Raw genomic sequence first — 16,438 nt, 5'->3', positions numbered from 1 at the left:
ACATTTTACATAAGAATTGGCCCCAAGTTTCAACCTGGTTCAAATGAACCATGAAACGATTTTCCCTGCCATTCCCTTTACAGCATGTACCTTTTGTATTTTTATTTCTTTAGGGTTTTTTTCCTCTATATATGTATCTTGGATTAATGTAGTTACCTGATATTGTTTGTTAAAATAATAAAAGTATATTTTTAAAAATTACATTTAGTCTCCTATTAATATTATCAGAATCTTGACATTGCTGTAAATCTAGCCTGAGCTGAACGGATACCAAGAAAAGTATTATCATTTATAATTATTAAGGTTAAAGGCAGGTAATTGGAACCTGTAATAAGATCATTATCTGCCTTGAAACAGAGCACAATACAAGCTCCTACAGAGACCCAGTCGCTGCGTTTTATTCCGGTTTCCCATCAGTTTCCTACTTCAGGCTGAGTCTTGATTCTCTGTAATTCAAGAATCTCTGCTCCATCCCTATGAACTGGTAGCATGTTCAAAATTTGTTTCATAAGATGCAAAATGGATTAAAGAATGATCTAAAAGGCAGTCTATGGTTACTGTTAAAATCTTAGTATCTGTATTTATCAAGACAGCAGGTCTACAACTGGAACATAAATAAGGATAATCTCATAGCTTGGAAAAAAAACTGTAATATACAAGTAACCCTTCTTGATACTAGAAGGTAAGAGGTTTTTTTTAAAGCATCAGTCTACACTACCAGTAAGATAGGAGATAAGAAATCTAACATATATTTTATCTCAGTGAAAATTCATTGGAGATAAAGTCTCCCCAATTTTATACATTTCGTAGGTGGAAGCGTACTTATGACTCCTTGAAAAGGGAGGACAATAGTAAGTAAATCCTGGAGCAGCTATGAGAATCACAAAATCTGTAAAAAAAAAAAAAATAGATCAATCTCATCCTCCATTGATGAGAAATTGGTGTGATACAATTTAGAATGCAAATTAAAAGGGATTAGAAACCTGAACACACAGAATGTCTTTGATAAAATAGGGTTGTGAAATTTAATATACAATGGGCATTCTCAGGATAAATTATTTACAGCCATAATTGTATCTCTACCTACTTAAAGTAAGTTTGGTCTTGGGCTCTAGGCACCTGCAGAGGTTAAAAATCCAGAATACTGAAATGATAAATTAGCGCAAGGGATCCTGGTTTTGTTTTTTTACTGAGACCACAAGTGAATTTTTTCCCCCCGGCCAAATTTACGGCATTATCCAAATCCAGGGGAAGATGGAGAACCAACGGAATATGTTCTATTACCCACATTTCTTCTGCCTGTAGTTTTGACAGAAGATCATGAAACCTGGGCACTCAAAAACTGAAGAATCCCCCAAATGTGGATGTTCTTAATTATTATCTTTAATTATTTGAGAATGTTCTTAAAGATCATTGTTGAAATGCATTACAGATTCATTATTAATCATTATCTACTACCTCTATCCAGTGGTGGGATTCAAATAATTTAACAACCGGTTGTCTGCCTTAATGATTTCTTCCAACAAATCCCACCACTGCCTTTATCTCTATATATCTCTAAAAAAAACGCATCTTTTCTTTTATGTACACTGAGAGCTTATGCACCAAGATAAATTCCTTGTGTGTCCAATCATACTTGGCCAATAAAGTGTTCTCTTCTCTTCTCTTCTCTTCTCTTCTCTTCTCTTCTCTTCTCTTCTCTTCTATTCTATTCTATTCTATTCTATTCTATTCTTCTATTCTATTCTATTCTCAACTCTGCAACCTATTTTTTGTAAGCCAAATACTCAGCAGCAGCATCCAGATATCTCCATAACCTCTTCCTAAACAAGGAGATATTGGGGAGGTGGTGCAGCTGTCTCAGACCTCGGAAGATCTTTTGATCCTGCTGGCCATTTTTGACCACATGGCCTCACCATCAAGCTTTCTCCAGCTGCAAGGATGTGCTTGCCCTGACCTATTCCGCATCCGTGAAGGAAGCTTCTCCTGCTATAAATGCCACAGGAAGATCTTAATTTAGGTAATTTACAGCTCAGATTGTCCCAAGGGAATATTATCTTTCTGGTTTATATCTCTAGGATGTCCTGGGCATGTTGTCAAAGGCCTCGTAACAAGAGGCAGTTAAAAAGGGGCTCCTTTGATTCAGGTGAGATGAACCAGGTGGTTTGGCCTGCGGCTGAGATCCAGGTAGGTAGCCATGGCTTTTGTTTAAGCCACAATAAAAGATGGAGCTCTTTGTCTTCACTTGCAGATTTGCCTAGATGCGAGATATGCTCCTGCCAGGGGGGCTTCGCTCCAAGGAATTTACCTGTGCTGCTCTGCTTGGGATGGATAACCTGAGATGAGAGGAAGAGGAGCCACAAGAAAGCAGCAAGGTTTGCATTTTTAATGCTTTGAGGACTGATTGCCCTGCCTCGGAAGAGTTCTCCTCTCCTGAAAAAAGAGACAGGCCATTATTCATCTGGGACTGGATGCTCAGCAGCAGCAACAGGAGAACGGGTGCCTGATCCGATTTCTCTTTTCTGAGACTGCTATTATCCAGGCGGTGGAAACAGAACATCCTGCCTTGATCAGCTTTTGTTCTCTGGCAGCATTTGCATGTTGACAACCTGATCCTCTGCATCACACCAGGAACAAGCCTACCGTTGTGAGTGCACTATGGCTGCAGTCGAATTGAAGGCCTACCTGCCCTTGACCCGTGTGGCCCGTTCAGACACACAGAGAGATCAGCCTGCCTGTTTGTAACGCCAGCCAGCCAAGAAAGGGCTGCTTTGGCACCAAGTAAAAGAATCCGTAACTGGGAGTCGGTTTTCAGATGTTCTGAAGTACGGCTTCCAGATTCCCTCCTGCTGAGCTACGGAGGGCCAGATGTGGAATCCCATGGAACATCTGGAAAGCCAGGCACCCTTCAGATCAGCTACAGACGTATCTTCAAGGACAACCATAGATACAGCTCCGGCTAGCTGAGGAAAGTCAATCTGAAGGTACAGAGGTCATGCAGCGAACTCGACCCACGTGCCTCCTTCCTTTCTCTCCTGCTTCATTTCTGTGGTGGGCGGATTGGGCAGCTGCCACAGAAAACAGGCATTGCTGTGAGGATGTTCCCCAATTAATGGAAAGCGAATCCTTCCTACTGTGATGAGACCAATCTAAGAATAGTAACACCTGAAAACACAGAATAACAAAGTTGGGAGGGACCCTGGAGGTCTTCTAGTCAAACCCACTGCTGAAACAGAAGACCCTATATCCCTGGTGGCGAACCTATGGCACGCGTGCCAGAGGTGGCACACAGAGCCCTGTCTGTGGGCACATGCACCATCACCCCAGCCCAGCTCCATCGGGTTTCTCCTGGGAAAGAGAAAGAGAGGGGGGGGGAAGAGAGAGAGGAGGAGAGAGAGAGGGAGGAAGAGAGAGAGGGAGGGAAAGAAAAATGCAATTACAAAAGTTTTTCTTTTTTATTGTTGCTAAATGTAATATTTCAAAAGCAGGAAAAAAATGAAGGGGCAAAAAAGTGCATTTATCATGTTTTTCTTAGAACAATTAGCTGAACTCTGCCTTGTTTATCATTATTTTAGGTAGTAAAACTTCAGTATTCAGGTTAAATTGCTGTGTTGGCACTTTGCGATAAATAAGTGGGTTTTGGGTTGAAGTTTGGGCACTCGGTCTTGCCTGTCACTGCCCTATATCCTTTTAGACAAATGGCTGTCCAATCTCTCCTTAAAAAAAGCCTCCCGTGATGGAGCACCCACAACCTCTGGGGGCAAGGTGGTCCTCTGATTAATTGTTCTCACTATCAGGAAATTCCTCCTTAGTTCCAGGGCATTTCCCCCACTTGATGAGTTTCCACCGGTGGCTCCAGGTGTTTGAGAGAATAGGTTGACCCCCTCCTCTTTGTGGCAGCCCCTCAGATATTGGAAGGCTGCTCTCACGTCCTGTTCTTAATTTTAGCCCAACATTCTATAAACATCAGATTATTATTCTTTTTAGTGACTGGGCTGCCTTTGAGATTTCTGTCTGAGTCATTTTGACTGGGAGCAAGTTAAAAGTTCTGCCATGTTGTCTTTGGGAAGTGATGATGGCCTTGACTTGAAACTCTGAAAGTCCCTGGAAAGGAGACGGGGGTGAAATGGGCCAGCAGCCCAATGGCTGAGGACTCCAGGCGGTGTGTTTGTCTCTGAGCTTCCTCAGAACAATGAACCCCACGCTGAGATTTCTAGGAATGCCAAAATCCAAGGAAAAGTCCTGAATTTTGCAATTCTTATGCACACCGAGTGCCATTGCTGCCCCCTAGTGCCTAATTCTAGTGCTGTTTCTTTTAGTCCAACCTTACTGAATATTGCAAGAATTTTGAAGGGATGTCAAACAAAAAATAAAGCCATTTCCAAGTCCAGCTTAATATCTGAAGACCAAATAGATAAGTACATTTGGTTATCTTGGCTACATTAGCCGTGTGGTTTCCCCGTGCCTTTTTTGGACACTGAAAGCTTAAATACTCTTCCTGAGAATGGGTGTCGTTCTCTTTTATTGTAAAACTGCCTGTGCCTCAAAGATCTCTGCCACCTGTTAATTAGCACCTTATTAATGACCCAAATTATTGGCTCAAGTAATATTGGTTCCCAGACTTGTGGAGCAGCTTTGCAAATGAACTTGGCCTGGCAGGAGTTGGGATGCAGGTCTTTATAAATGTCGACATTTTTATACACATCTTCATGCTTTCATTATTCTTTGTATGGTTAAGAAGCAAACATTGATCTTGATTGATACAAATCTCAGAGCCCGTTGATTTTTCACAGTGTCATTACTCTGGGTCTGTGGCAGCTCTCAATGTTAGCATAGCTTTTGAGGGCTAACAGATTAACAGAGTTGGAAGGGACCTTATAGGTCATCTAGTCCAACCCCCCACTCAAGCAGGAGACCCTATACCATTTCTGACAAATGGCAGTCCAAGCTTTTCTTGAAAGTGTCCAGCAATGAAGCACCCCCAACTCCAGGAGGCAAGCTGCTCCACTGAGTCATTGCCCTCACTCTGAGGAAATTTCCACGTAGTTCCAGGCTGCATCTCTCTTTTTCCACCCATTTCTTCTTTTCCTGCCCTCGGGTGCTTTGGAGAATAAATCAACCCCCTCCTTTTTACTGGAAAGCAAGGAAGAGTCGCCCTGTGAGTGCAAATATAAATTCCTGCTCAGACATACAAATGAATGAGGCAGGCAATGCTGTGGGAAGCATGAGATTCCAGGGGGAACTCTCAGAAGCAACGGGGGGGGGCAGAGCCCCCTCCCATCCTCCAAAAGCAACCTGCGGGTCTTTCCAAGAGCTACGAACTAAGAGTGATGTGAGATTTTGACCATCTGAATGCCAGTGGTGAGGTGGTCCTGCTAGGTAATCCCCAAATTATTTGCTTAACCTGCCTGATCCTTCTAGGAAATTCCAGGTTTATTTGCTTAGCAAATTTCTCCTTCAGAGGGTGAAGGGAGACGGGAGAGCAACCGCTGGCCTGGACACGAGGCTCAGCAATGGGAAAGGCTCAGCAGAGGAAATTGAAAAAGAAGGAAGCTTGGGTAGGTGACCATGAAACTCCGGAGCTCCTGATTTTGGAGGAAACTGGGGGGGGGGAGGAGGACAGTCAATGGATACGATTGTTTATTTCTCCTCCTCTTTCCAAAGTCTGGAAGTTCCCAAACAAACTTAGACAAAGGATAATTCTGTACACTTATTTTCTCCTAGAAAGCCACACTGTTTGATAGCGTTTGATATAGTAAAGATATATAACAGGAATTGTTTCTAGAAATATCCCCCTGCCCTCTGTATATTCCTCTTTCCAAGTAGAAATCTCTTCAGCAATGTTATCCATTGCTCGGACTGCACAATTTCTCTCTTCCCGTGGCTTTCAGAGCTATTACCTGCATTGCTATGACCAAATAATGAAACACCACAAAAGAAAAACAGACACCCACACACACACTTTTGGTAGTGATGGGGACACGTGGTGAAGAGAACAACCAGCCGGGATTCTTGGCTGTTGGCCATGGCCAGAGACGTCTCTGCCTTAGACTGCTGCTGCAAGAGAAGAGCTTATTCTTGAGTCACCTGGGGCATCACATCTGGGCAGAAAGGATGGAGGCCGTTTCAGAGGTGCTTTCCTTGGCCAAGCCCTCCGGCTCTCCTCTGAGGGGCAGCGCCATCTCCTCTACCGGTTCCTCAAAGTCAACGGGCTTCCTCATAGACACAACGCTGGATGAGGAACGCATGAAGGCGATCGGCCTTTGGCAAGCTTGGAAGAAGCTCCTCAGAGAGCCGGCAAGGGAGCTGAATGGAGGGTGGAAAGAGGATGTTTGCCTACTCCTGTCTCCAGGCATTTCATCTATAACTTCATCACGATGGTCACCCCTCTCTTCTGGTGCTCCATTTCCTGTATCTTCTTTCCGTTGCTTACTCAGCAGGAAATAGGCTAGACTGGTGAGGATCAGCAGGGTGCCTGGAAAAGTAGGGGGAGGGAGGGAGGGAGGGAGGGAGGGAGGGAAGGAAGGAAGGAAGGGAGGAAGGAAGGAAGGAAGGTGAAGCTATCCTGATTAGGATAAAATACATAGCAAAATATAGAGGGAGGCCCATTGTCCCATCTAGCAGTTCAAACTACTTGCTTCTCCAGACAATCATTTTGATCTTGGATTCCCTCCAATAATTTTCACATATTCTTTTTTTAAAAAAATCAAGACTTCCTGATGTTTAATCAGCTAATTCCTTCCATCTGTTTGCAGGACACGTGGAGAGAAAGTTACACTCAGGGTTTCTCTACCGTGGCAGTTTGGAGATGTGTGAACTTCAACTGCCAAGAATTAATTTCTCAGCCTGGGCTCAAGCCCCTCCTCTCTGGCCACTGCCCTCTAGGCCTCCTTGCTGCCCCTCCGCCCTCTGCAAAGGGTGAATTGGGGCACCCTCCTTTTAGATGGGAGGCCTTTGAATCCTCTCCCAGTTGCAGCAGCCCTTCCTGGATTCTGCACCTTCCTCCCCACGTACCTGGGAATACGACCTGCCAGATGTGGACGGGGCTGAGGAAGCAGGCGATGGAGAGCAGGGCATAAGCCAGGAACTTCTGGAAAGCTCCCCGGCGTTTGGCTCGGAGCCAGCAAGCGTCCACCGTGGATCCCCTCCGGGGGCTGCCAAGAGGGAGAGGGGCTGAAGCTGGACAGGTTTGCCTCCCTCAGCAAACAATATTGGGCATTTTCAAGGGCGGGGGGCCCACTCAGAGAAGGTGCATCAGGGGGGCTTCTCTCTCCCGCCCCCTCCCCGGCCCCACTCATTCTTTCCTTGGCGTTTTCTCCACTGTTCTCGTCCCCCGATGCCCCACTGCAATTCTCGAAGACAGCCCCTGTCTTTATACCGAACTGCCTCCAATGCCTCATATGGATCCGTCTGGTCACTTCGGATACTGAATGACCCTTTGCGTGCCCCCCCTCCCCCACCTGAGGCCCTGCGCCTAATTGGAAGGACAGGAACGAAACTCACACGAAGCAGGAGATCAAAAGGAGGCTGGCAAAGAACGCCACTTCCCAGAGAGAAACAGCCATCCCTGAAATACTAAAGCATGGAGATCTGTTAGGGGAGGCAACCTGGGGGCAAGCGAAAGCCAGCCTCCCAAAAGAGCCTCGGCTTCTGCAGAACATCAGCCATTCTGCTGGCCGCTTCGGGCTCTGCAAAGGCAAAGGCCGGATGTCAGGACAGGAGGCTTCGTGCTGCCCACCTCTGCTAGCCTCCTAGGGAGAAAAGTTAACATCAAGTGTCAGAAATTAAGTACAGTAGTCCTCAACTTATGACCATAATGGAATCTGCACAAGCATGACAGTCATAAAGTGGGTACCCCTACTTCTGCTTCATAACTTTGAGTGGTTGCTGAATGACCTCTTTAAAGAGAGAAGCAACCTAGAACCAAGGAGGAATTTCCCGACAGAGAAATCAACCAGAGGGACGGCTTCCCTTCAGAAGTTGGGGCTGCTCCATCACTGGAGGCTTTTAAGAAGAGACTGGACAGCCATTCATCTGCAATGGCATAGGATCTCCTGCCTTGAGCACGGGGTTGGGCTAGAAGACCTCCGAGGTCCCTTCCAACCTTATTATTCTATGTTCTATGGTCACTAAGTGAGGGCTACCCGTTGCCTTTATCCACAGGGAGGAGGATTATTAAGCTTTATTCCTGTTCCTCTGTTACACAACCTGAACCATTGCTGCTCCTTCTGAGGACAGATCTAAAGTAGACAGAAAGAGAGAGGGAGGCCTTTACTTCTTCCCATTAGTCTAAGGCTGCTTTTAAGGTCTGGATAACATCAGAACACAAAATTTTAAAATATGCTTTCACATTAAATCCACAAATGGATTCCCACAGCCATTTTGAGACGGGGGTCTAATGTAGCACCATTAATATGACTAATGGGGAGGGGGAGTTAATGCGTTGTGTCCAACATGTATATTTCCACATTTAATCAATCTTGGACGTCACACTGGATCACCCTCCCCCACCCCCGGTGATTTGGCCACCCCTCACCCCCCTTTTAGTCTTTCAGCACAGCCATCAAGAGCTGGCTTTTTACAAAGGCCCTCGGATAGGGTAGGGTAGGGTAGGATGAACGGAATGAGGGTATTTGAGTTTGCTGTGGGACATCCTAAGGGGAAGATTACAAAAATGTTGCTTTTGTTTGATTGTTTTGTGTTTATGTATTATACCGTAGTTATGGTTCTACTGCTATTGTGAGCCACCTAGAGTTGTTTAAGATGGGCAGCCACACAAACCTTTTAAATAAATAAACAGATCTACACAAGTTTAGCAGCCAGGCTGCTTCTGAGGTACGGCATCTGTGAGGAGTTTTGGAAAAAAGACGCATTGCAAAGTCAGCCATTCCTTTTCCACGGATCAGAGACTGTGTGAACCGAAAAGGGCCTCCTTGGCTCTGGGAGTGGAGCAGCACATAAACTTCACCAATAAAATGAAAATAAAATATATTTGGTCCAATCTCTGGACGCTCCAGGATTAAAGGAGCTGGCTGAAATGGATGTTATTTACATAATCTTAGGAAAAATGACATGTTCATGTAAATCGATACGAGTTTCTTTAAGTAATGTGAGATTTGAGCTCACGATGAGGTTAATGCAACATAATTTTTATTTTGCTTGTCTTAATTGCTACATTTTGGGCTCAAATCCACAAGAATATTAATTTAATATGAATCCATGTGAGATGTATATGTTCCTCTTGGCTACACCCCCAATGTTTTCAAACTTTCAAGACGTCAAATACTTTTCATGCCTGGAGGAACAATCAATAACGTTTAGCATTGGGAGGATAAATCTGTATCACATTCACAGCAATGGATATTTTACTTGTCAATATTTACATCAGAGCTTTTGCTTTGGACAACACGAAGAGGGCATTCGGAGGTGGTTTGTTAGTGATCTTATTTTTTTTCTTTGCGTCCCTTGATTTTGATGTTTAGTTATATTGTTTTGGTTTTACTTTTCTTTTTTGTTAGTATTTCTTTTTTTTAAAAAAAGAGACCAAGAATGTGGAACGATCATGGCTGAAAGCTTTAAAGCAAAACTCTGTGTTCTTATGTAGCAATCGGCTTATATTTGATTAAAAAATAATAAAGCACAGAGTAGTTGGAAAGATATGGGGGGGGGGGTTTTCCAGAAGGAGGAATGGGGAAACAGAGCCAGTCCGCCCTAGTGGTTAAAGGGCTGGCCTCAAAACCAGGCAAAGTGAGTTGTAGTTCTGCTTCATAGAGTTGTGTGGTTGGTGAGCTGTCTAACAAGGAAGAGATGATGGAGAAAAAAGGCAGGAAGGAGGGGGAAAATCCCTCATGTGTTAGAAACACAGAGAGAAGTTTTTGAAGGAAAGAAAGATACCCAGAAGCCACTGGTGAGGCCCCAAATGCTTTGCAGAACTCATGTAAAATCCTTGCAAGTAAGTTCTGCCCCCTTGGTTATAAGGAACCTTGGGAAGGCAATTATTATTATTCACTGACATAAAACCAAAGAAAGCCCAGAAGCTATTAAGGGAAGCCAGATAGATTTATGGGGTTAAACCCATCAATGCCCATCCCAATAGCTAGATGGAACCTCTGCATTCAGAACCTCCACATTCCCTTCCAGAAGGCCAGAAGAAGATTGGCCTTGTCACCTTCTGGTCAGCTTTGCTGTTCATAAACATCCAGAAGATAAACACTGAACTAATTCAGCCTTTTATTCTTCATGCAATAGGGGATTCAGAATGCCTCCCCCCCCCATCATAATTTAGAATAGCAAAGGCACCCCAGGCGTAATTGGGCTACAATTCCCACAAGATGCATCCAAGCCAAGGGATGGGAGGGAGCCGTAGTCCAGCTACAGGTTGTTTAGCAACCCTGTGGACTCCCCTCCATAATCACTGAGGCCAGGATGGGACTCAAGAGGGGCTCAGATCCGCTGTTCTTCCCTCCGATCCGGCAGCCATACTCACAGGAGATAAAGAGCCAGGTTCTTGAACTGCCCCTGCAGAAGCGTGTCGATGCCCACACCAAGGAGCACTGGAACGCAAAAGAAACACAGCAGGTGGGAGCAGCCTGTGAAAGGCGTCACCTTAACCATGGAGAGGTGTCATCCATGCTTCCGTGGAGAACGAGGGGAGTCGCATGTGGCAGGACACCATGGTGCAAATAACACAAATTGCATAATCTGGATTGCTGTTATGATATGTCACAGCACACATAATGTTATTGCACCTCACACCAAACTTTGCACATCACATTTCAGCTGCAGCAATATTAGCCTTTAAACTCCCTGGAGAAGCATTTCCAGAGAAAGGAACGTTTGTGTGATGTCACATTGTCACCCACTTAATTGTGTCTGATTCAGAGACTTCCGGGACAAGTCCCTGCAGTGTTTTTCAGAGGTGGTTTGCCATTGCCTCTTTCCCAGGGCTGAGAGAAATTGACTGGCCCAAGGTCACCCAGCAAATGCCACAGTCATTAAGCAAACCCATCATCCGGAAGGGGTGTTTTTTTGCCAGAAACTAAAAATAAACACTGGTTTCCAGCAAAAAAAAAAAAAAAAAAAAACCCATAAATTATGCTGCAAACAGCTGTAAATGCAGGCTGGTTGCTGAACAGCCAAAATGTTTCCCTTTCCTTTCCTTTCCTTTCCTTTCCTTTCCTTTCCTTTCCTTTCCTTTCCTTTCCTTTCCTTTCCTTTCCTTTCCTTTCCTGAATGCTTATCTCTCTTTCTTACTTCAGCCCCAAAAGTTCCTTTGTGAAGCACCAGTGAACAGAAGGGGGCAACTCCACCCACTGCCCTGTCAATCCTGAATTCCTGAACTTGGTTGGGCGTCTGGTAGAATCATCCCCAGTTTGCAGAGACACATCCTGGTGGTCAGGGTGAAATCAGCACATTTCAATAACTGAACAAGTCCAGGAAGGATCAAATTTTACAACAAATCTCATTATGCAGCCACATTCTTCTTCACTCAACACCTGCAAATATGCAATGAATTAACCCATCAGATCTGAGAGTCAAGTCCTTGACCTTCCATTCGCATTCCTTTTTGCACTCTTGGTGCTCACGGTTCATGGACGTTCCCATAAAAAGGCTGCCACGGAGGGTACACAAATCACTAATTTACCAGAAGAGAAATGGCTGAGGTCACTCCCTGCCATAGTAATTCTTCATGTCTAAAGATATGGTTCTGTATACTTTTACATTCAGTGACATTTCTTTCTTTCTTTCTTTCTTTCTTTCTTTCTTTTTCTTTCTTTCTTTCTTTCTTTCTTTCTTTCTTTCTTTCTTTCTTTTTCATGATGGGTATTTTTCCCTCTTCATTTCTGAGTATGAAAGGACAAAAGGAATTAATTAATTAATTCCTATTAATTAATTAATAGGAAATCCCATAGCACATAGAACAAACCATCTTCCAAATAAGGTACATGACACCGTTCTCCAATTACAGCTAGAAAGGGGTTTTTTTTAAGTCTTCTTGGGGTCTCTTTAATCTTTTTTTAATATCCACACATTTTTGTAGTTACAAAAGGTTTGTGAAATGGAATGAAGACCTTCACAAAGAGCAGCCATAACGTAAGTGAATCATACAATCCTAAACCCGGAAGTGATCTCTCTGTCTGTCAAATCCAAATTAAAACCTATCTGAAAGATGATTTTTTTCCAGTCTCTGCTTGAACCCATTTTGTGAAGGGAAGAGCATCGCCTCTTTGGCCGCAAGCACCAAACTGCTTTTTTTATTAAGCAGCTTATTCCTAAACGTTCAGTGAGAACCTGCCTTCCCATTAAATTGTTTTTGAAGTTTGCACCCTGAGTTATCAATAAAGGCTCTTGATTTTCTTTGGGGAGGGGTCTTTCAAGTATTTGAAATGTGATCTGTATTGTATTCTCCTCCAGCTGCCTTTGGTTAAGGTGAAATAAATTTGGGGCCAGCATGCTTCAAACGCTATTCCAAAGGGGGGGGGGGGTCCTGCAGCAGCACCCCTGTTGAAAGGAGCAGGTGCTGGACGGGTGCTGACACATATTTACAGTGGTGGCCCTATCGTGGGGCCATGGGATCACCAATTGGTCACTTTCCCAGCCGGCTTCTGACAAGCAAAGTCAATGGGGGGAAGCCGGATTTGCTTAACAGTTGCAGTGTTCTGCTTAACAACTGTGGCAAAAAGGTCATAAAATGGAGTGCCACTCACTTAGCAACTGAATGGCAATTTTGGCCTCAGTTGTGGTTGTAAATCGAGGACTACCCAGAAGGACATGACATCTGGAGAAGGCTGTCTATGAAAAAACACCTAGAAAATGGGACCTATTTATTGATGAAGAAAGTCTAATAATAGGGGAAATGGTGGGTCCTAAGAGGGAAGAAGAGGGAAAGGAAGAAATGGAAGAGAAACAATAGAAATTAAACAGTGGCAATAGTGGAATGTGTCTGAGAAAATGATTTTAATCCTAGCCTTCCAGATGTGGGTTCAGCACTAGATTACAAATCGCCTCACAACTATAACTTTATCTTCACTTGCTTGGCTTGGCAGAAGTTTCACAGACATGGCATAGAAGGATAAAAATCGTTATTGCACTGGAAAAACAAAGCAGTACTAAACCAATGCTTGCCAGGGATCCTTTTTTTTTTTTTTATCCTCAGAGGTCCAATCTCATGGCTTCCACCTGCCTCCCTTCTGAACCAACAGAGACCTGGCTTGGTGCTCAGTGGCCTCGAAGCCAGCCGGGGTCTTTGTTGACATGATGGCCAACTTTAGCCGGGGAACTGGTGGAGCCCACCTCAGCCTTTACTGAAGTGGCCCTAGCCCATGCCCCTAACCCTAGCCCTAACCCTGAAGGTTTCTCGTGCATGAATGTGGGCCTCAGACAGGACAGCGACCGCGCCTTGGGCCTTCTCTCATAAGACATCTGTTGCAACTAATGTAGATGACTGTTCATGATGGTTTATTTCTCTATGTTATTTTGTTTGCCATGTTTTAAGCCATGTTTAAAGGTGTTCATTGAGAACCATCATCATTAATACATGGCAACCCCCACAGTGCCATAACTCCCTCTCCAAGCAACACAATCTGCAGTACTTGGGGCACTGAGTTTTTACCTCAGTTGACTAGAGGTTGCCTGTAAACTCCCTCTTTCAGGATGAGGGAGGTGAGAGTCACAATCTACTTTCCTTCTTCCAATGTTTTCCTTCTTACAGTTTTTTATCCACTTCCAAATTTGATCCGAATTTCTTAACAAAAACTGGTAAAAAGCACAAAAACTTCAAAGGGAATTGCTGCTGTTTTGTTCCTTCCCGAGAGCCAAGCTCTCATCGTGCCCATGAAACCTAAGAGAAAGCTCTCCAGCTGCAGAAGTGGCCAGGAGCAGCCCTTCCGCAGGAGAAAGAAAAGAAGGGAAGCCGCCCCCAGCAACGGTTCTCACCTGCTCCGGTCGAGATGCCCAGCAGTCGGCAAAGATATTCCAGCACATTCCAAACCACGGTTTGTTTCATGCTAGGAAGGCTGCCTGAGATTCTGAGGGGATCCCTCTGTTTAGGGGGATCTCGGGAAGAGCTGGGCTTGGGCTGAGCTTCCTCTTTAAAGCGAACTGAAGCCGTATTCATTCCAAAGATCCACAATCCCCTCCAACCTCCTCGGACCGGCTAGAACTGCATCTGAGGGGCTCCTGGTGACCTCTTCCGCCTGCCATTTATTCCGCTTTATTTCAGAGGGCAATTAATGATTACCGAGCAGAACAAACACATCAATTAATGCGTAAGGCTCTTTGGGTGGCATTGCAGCGCAGGGCCAATCTGCCAAATGCATGCCAGCGCCCGGTGGCTGTGGAGCCCAGAACCAGGCAGATTAATTGCTATGGGAGGAAATCAGAGGCTTAAGGAAGGCTTCTCCCCCTCTGGCCCAATGCGTTGCTCAATAGCTGAAAAGGCTCCTGTGTTTTTAGCAGGCCGTTCCGCTGATTAATTGTTCTCACAGTGAGGACGTTTCTCCTTATTTCCAGGCTGGATCTGTCTCTAATGGTCTTCCGTCCATTATTTCTTGTCCTCCCTCAGGTGCTTTGGGAAATAGGTTGTCCCCGCCTTCTTGCGGCAGCCCCTCAAATATCAGAGCATTGCTTTCATGTCACCCCAGCCCAGTCCTTCTCTTCCTTGGCTAGACATGGCAAGTTCTGTACCGGAAGGTGGTCGTTTTGCCTGGGTGACCAATTGCGACCGTTGCACAGGTTCCTAGCTGGGTTCTAGATGCAATTCCAGCTGCTGTTTGTGGTTTGAAAGGCTTAACACAGCTCAGGACTTGCATATCTTGGAGACCCCTGAAAGGCAGGTAATACCTGCCCATCCAGTGGGTTCTGGAAGGGAATCCCTTCAGGGCCTAGCTCAGAGGTGGGTTTCAGCAGGTTCTGACCAGTTCTGGAGAACCGGTAGTGGAAACTTTGAGTAGTTTGGAGAACCGGTAAATGCCACCTCTGGCTGGCCCCGCCCCCATCTATTCTCTGCCTCCCGAGTGCCAGCAGATTGTGAGGAAATGGGGATTTTGCAGTATCCTTCCCCTGCCACGCCCAAGCCACACCCACCAAGCCACGCCCACAGAACCGGCAGTAAAAAAATTTGAATCCCACCACTGGCCCAGCTCCAAAGGAGCGTCCTCTTCCTCAGCCACAAAAACAGGATTTCTCCATTGCTGGCCGGCTCCTTCTGAGCCTGCACCCCCCAAAATCAGACTAGCGCTACCTCTGTTGAGGTTTAGCAAACTCCTAAAGGCCTGGGTCTTCCAGAAGAGCCCCTGGTGTGGTTGGAGTCTCTCCTGCCTTGAGCTAACATGATCGCATCGATTTGGGGATTTGCAGTTCTTTGGCATGCTGTGATGAGAGAGAATGTTATTGTTATGTTTGCCGGCTTTACTGCCTTAATCCTTTTTACTGTAAACCAGGAGTGTGGGTCACTTAGAACCAATTGCATTGAAGTGGGCTGTAATCCTAAATAAATAAGGATAATTCGATATCCATGAAGTCACTCAAAGTCAAGCTTGATTTGAAGGAAGCTTTACTTTTGCTAAACACCGAAGGTCTTCCTGCTTACTTCCTGTACTCTGTGCACTAGAACATGGACTTTACATGCATCTTCCTGATTTATTTATTTTTTATTAGACCCCTTGAAAGCAATTGCCCATCTTTCTTCTAAAGCTCCCAAGCCTTTATCTGCCCCCCTCGCTCAGGCTTTTGATCTCCACCCTGGCTGGCAGGACCCCGTTCCAGGCCCTGCTAATTCGGCTGGCCAACCTCCAGCCAAGCAGCTTTTCAAGAACGGCCATTTTTCTCCTGCCAGCAATTCATCATAGAGAATCCACAACCTCTGCTCTCAAACGCTCTTTCTGCAGCCATAAATATCTAGTCAGGCTTTGCCAGCTTATACTGTTAGCTCATTCCCACCCGCCTCACACCTGACCCCCGTTTTATGCCCTTCCACCGTTTTCCTCTCCCTTTTTAAAAACTTCTCTCCCCAGACAATAATGCCACGTACTAATAGATTTATTATTCTTTGAGATAAGGCAGGATTATTTTTACTGCAAAGATAAACACGGCAACTCCCTTGGAAATTATTTATGGCCGGTATTTAAAGGACTCCTGTCTCTCCCTCTGTTATTCTATTCTCTTCTCCCTCTGCGACCTCTCTCCTCACCCCATCCCCCCCCCCCGCTTTCCTTCCCTCCAACACCCTAATAATTGCACGTGTGTAAAATGCTCTTCTCTCTCGGGGCTCCTTTGTACCTCAGGTAAACTACTAGACTACCAAAGTTTAAGTGCCAGCAAAAGCAGGCCACACGTTTTTATTTATTTATGCCTCTTGGAAAGCAGAAGGACCTTAGTTCTAAGGCTGTGCTTGGAGAAGAAGAAGAAGAAGAAGACAAGGTCCACTTTGCCTACAGGC

General features: G+C 45.1%; 1 protein-coding gene across 2 annotated transcripts; it reads right to left on the bottom strand.

Moving 5' to 3' along the window:
* Positions 1-2,364: 2,364 nt before the first annotated feature.
* TMEM72 (transmembrane protein 72) lies at positions 2,365-14,279 on the bottom strand. 2 transcript variants are annotated; one of them, XM_034415780.2, is made up of 6 exons: positions 13,936-14,278; positions 10,487-10,553; positions 7,504-7,575; positions 7,015-7,154; positions 6,088-6,475; positions 2,365-3,348 (listed from the first exon to the last, which is right to left on the bottom strand). In XM_034415780.2, exons 1-5 carry the CDS (start codon positions 14,114-14,116, stop codon positions 6,096-6,098), a joined length of 840 nt encoding a protein of 279 aa, XP_034271671.2. In that variant the 5' UTR covers positions 14,117-14,278; the 3' UTR covers positions 2,365-3,348; positions 6,088-6,095. The 2 variants fall into 2 exon arrangements, with proteins under 2 accessions (XP_034271671.2, XP_087751749.1); XM_087895623.1 differs by having other exon boundaries at positions 2,365-6,475; positions 13,936-14,279.
* Between the last annotated feature and the right edge of the window lie 2,159 nt (positions 14,280-16,438).

The sequence above is a fragment of the Pantherophis guttatus genome, chromosome 5, assembly GCF_059756535.1.
Source record: "Pantherophis guttatus breed Tessera chromosome 5, ASM5975653v1, whole genome shotgun sequence".
Classification (NCBI taxonomy): Eukaryota; Metazoa; Chordata; class Lepidosauria; order Squamata; family Colubridae; genus Pantherophis; species Pantherophis guttatus.
Note: the sequence above shows the minus strand (reverse complement) of the source record. Positions and strands in the feature narration are given on the sequence as shown.

Excerpts from the sequence above, each read along its gene's own strand:
- TMEM72 (XM_087895623.1), bottom strand. The coding sequence starts at position 14,116 with ATGAATACGGCTTCAGTTCGCTTTAAAGAGGAAGCTCAGCCCAAGCCC. Across the intron at positions 7,576-10,486 it reads AACCTGGCTCTTTATCTCCT|TATTTCAGGGATGGCTGTTT; the intron begins GTGAGTATGGCT and ends TCCATGCTTTAG. Across the intron at positions 7,155-7,503 it reads CTTTTGATCTCCTGCTTCGT|CCCCCGGAGGGGATCCACGG; the intron begins GTGAGTTTCGTT and ends CCCTCTTGGCAG.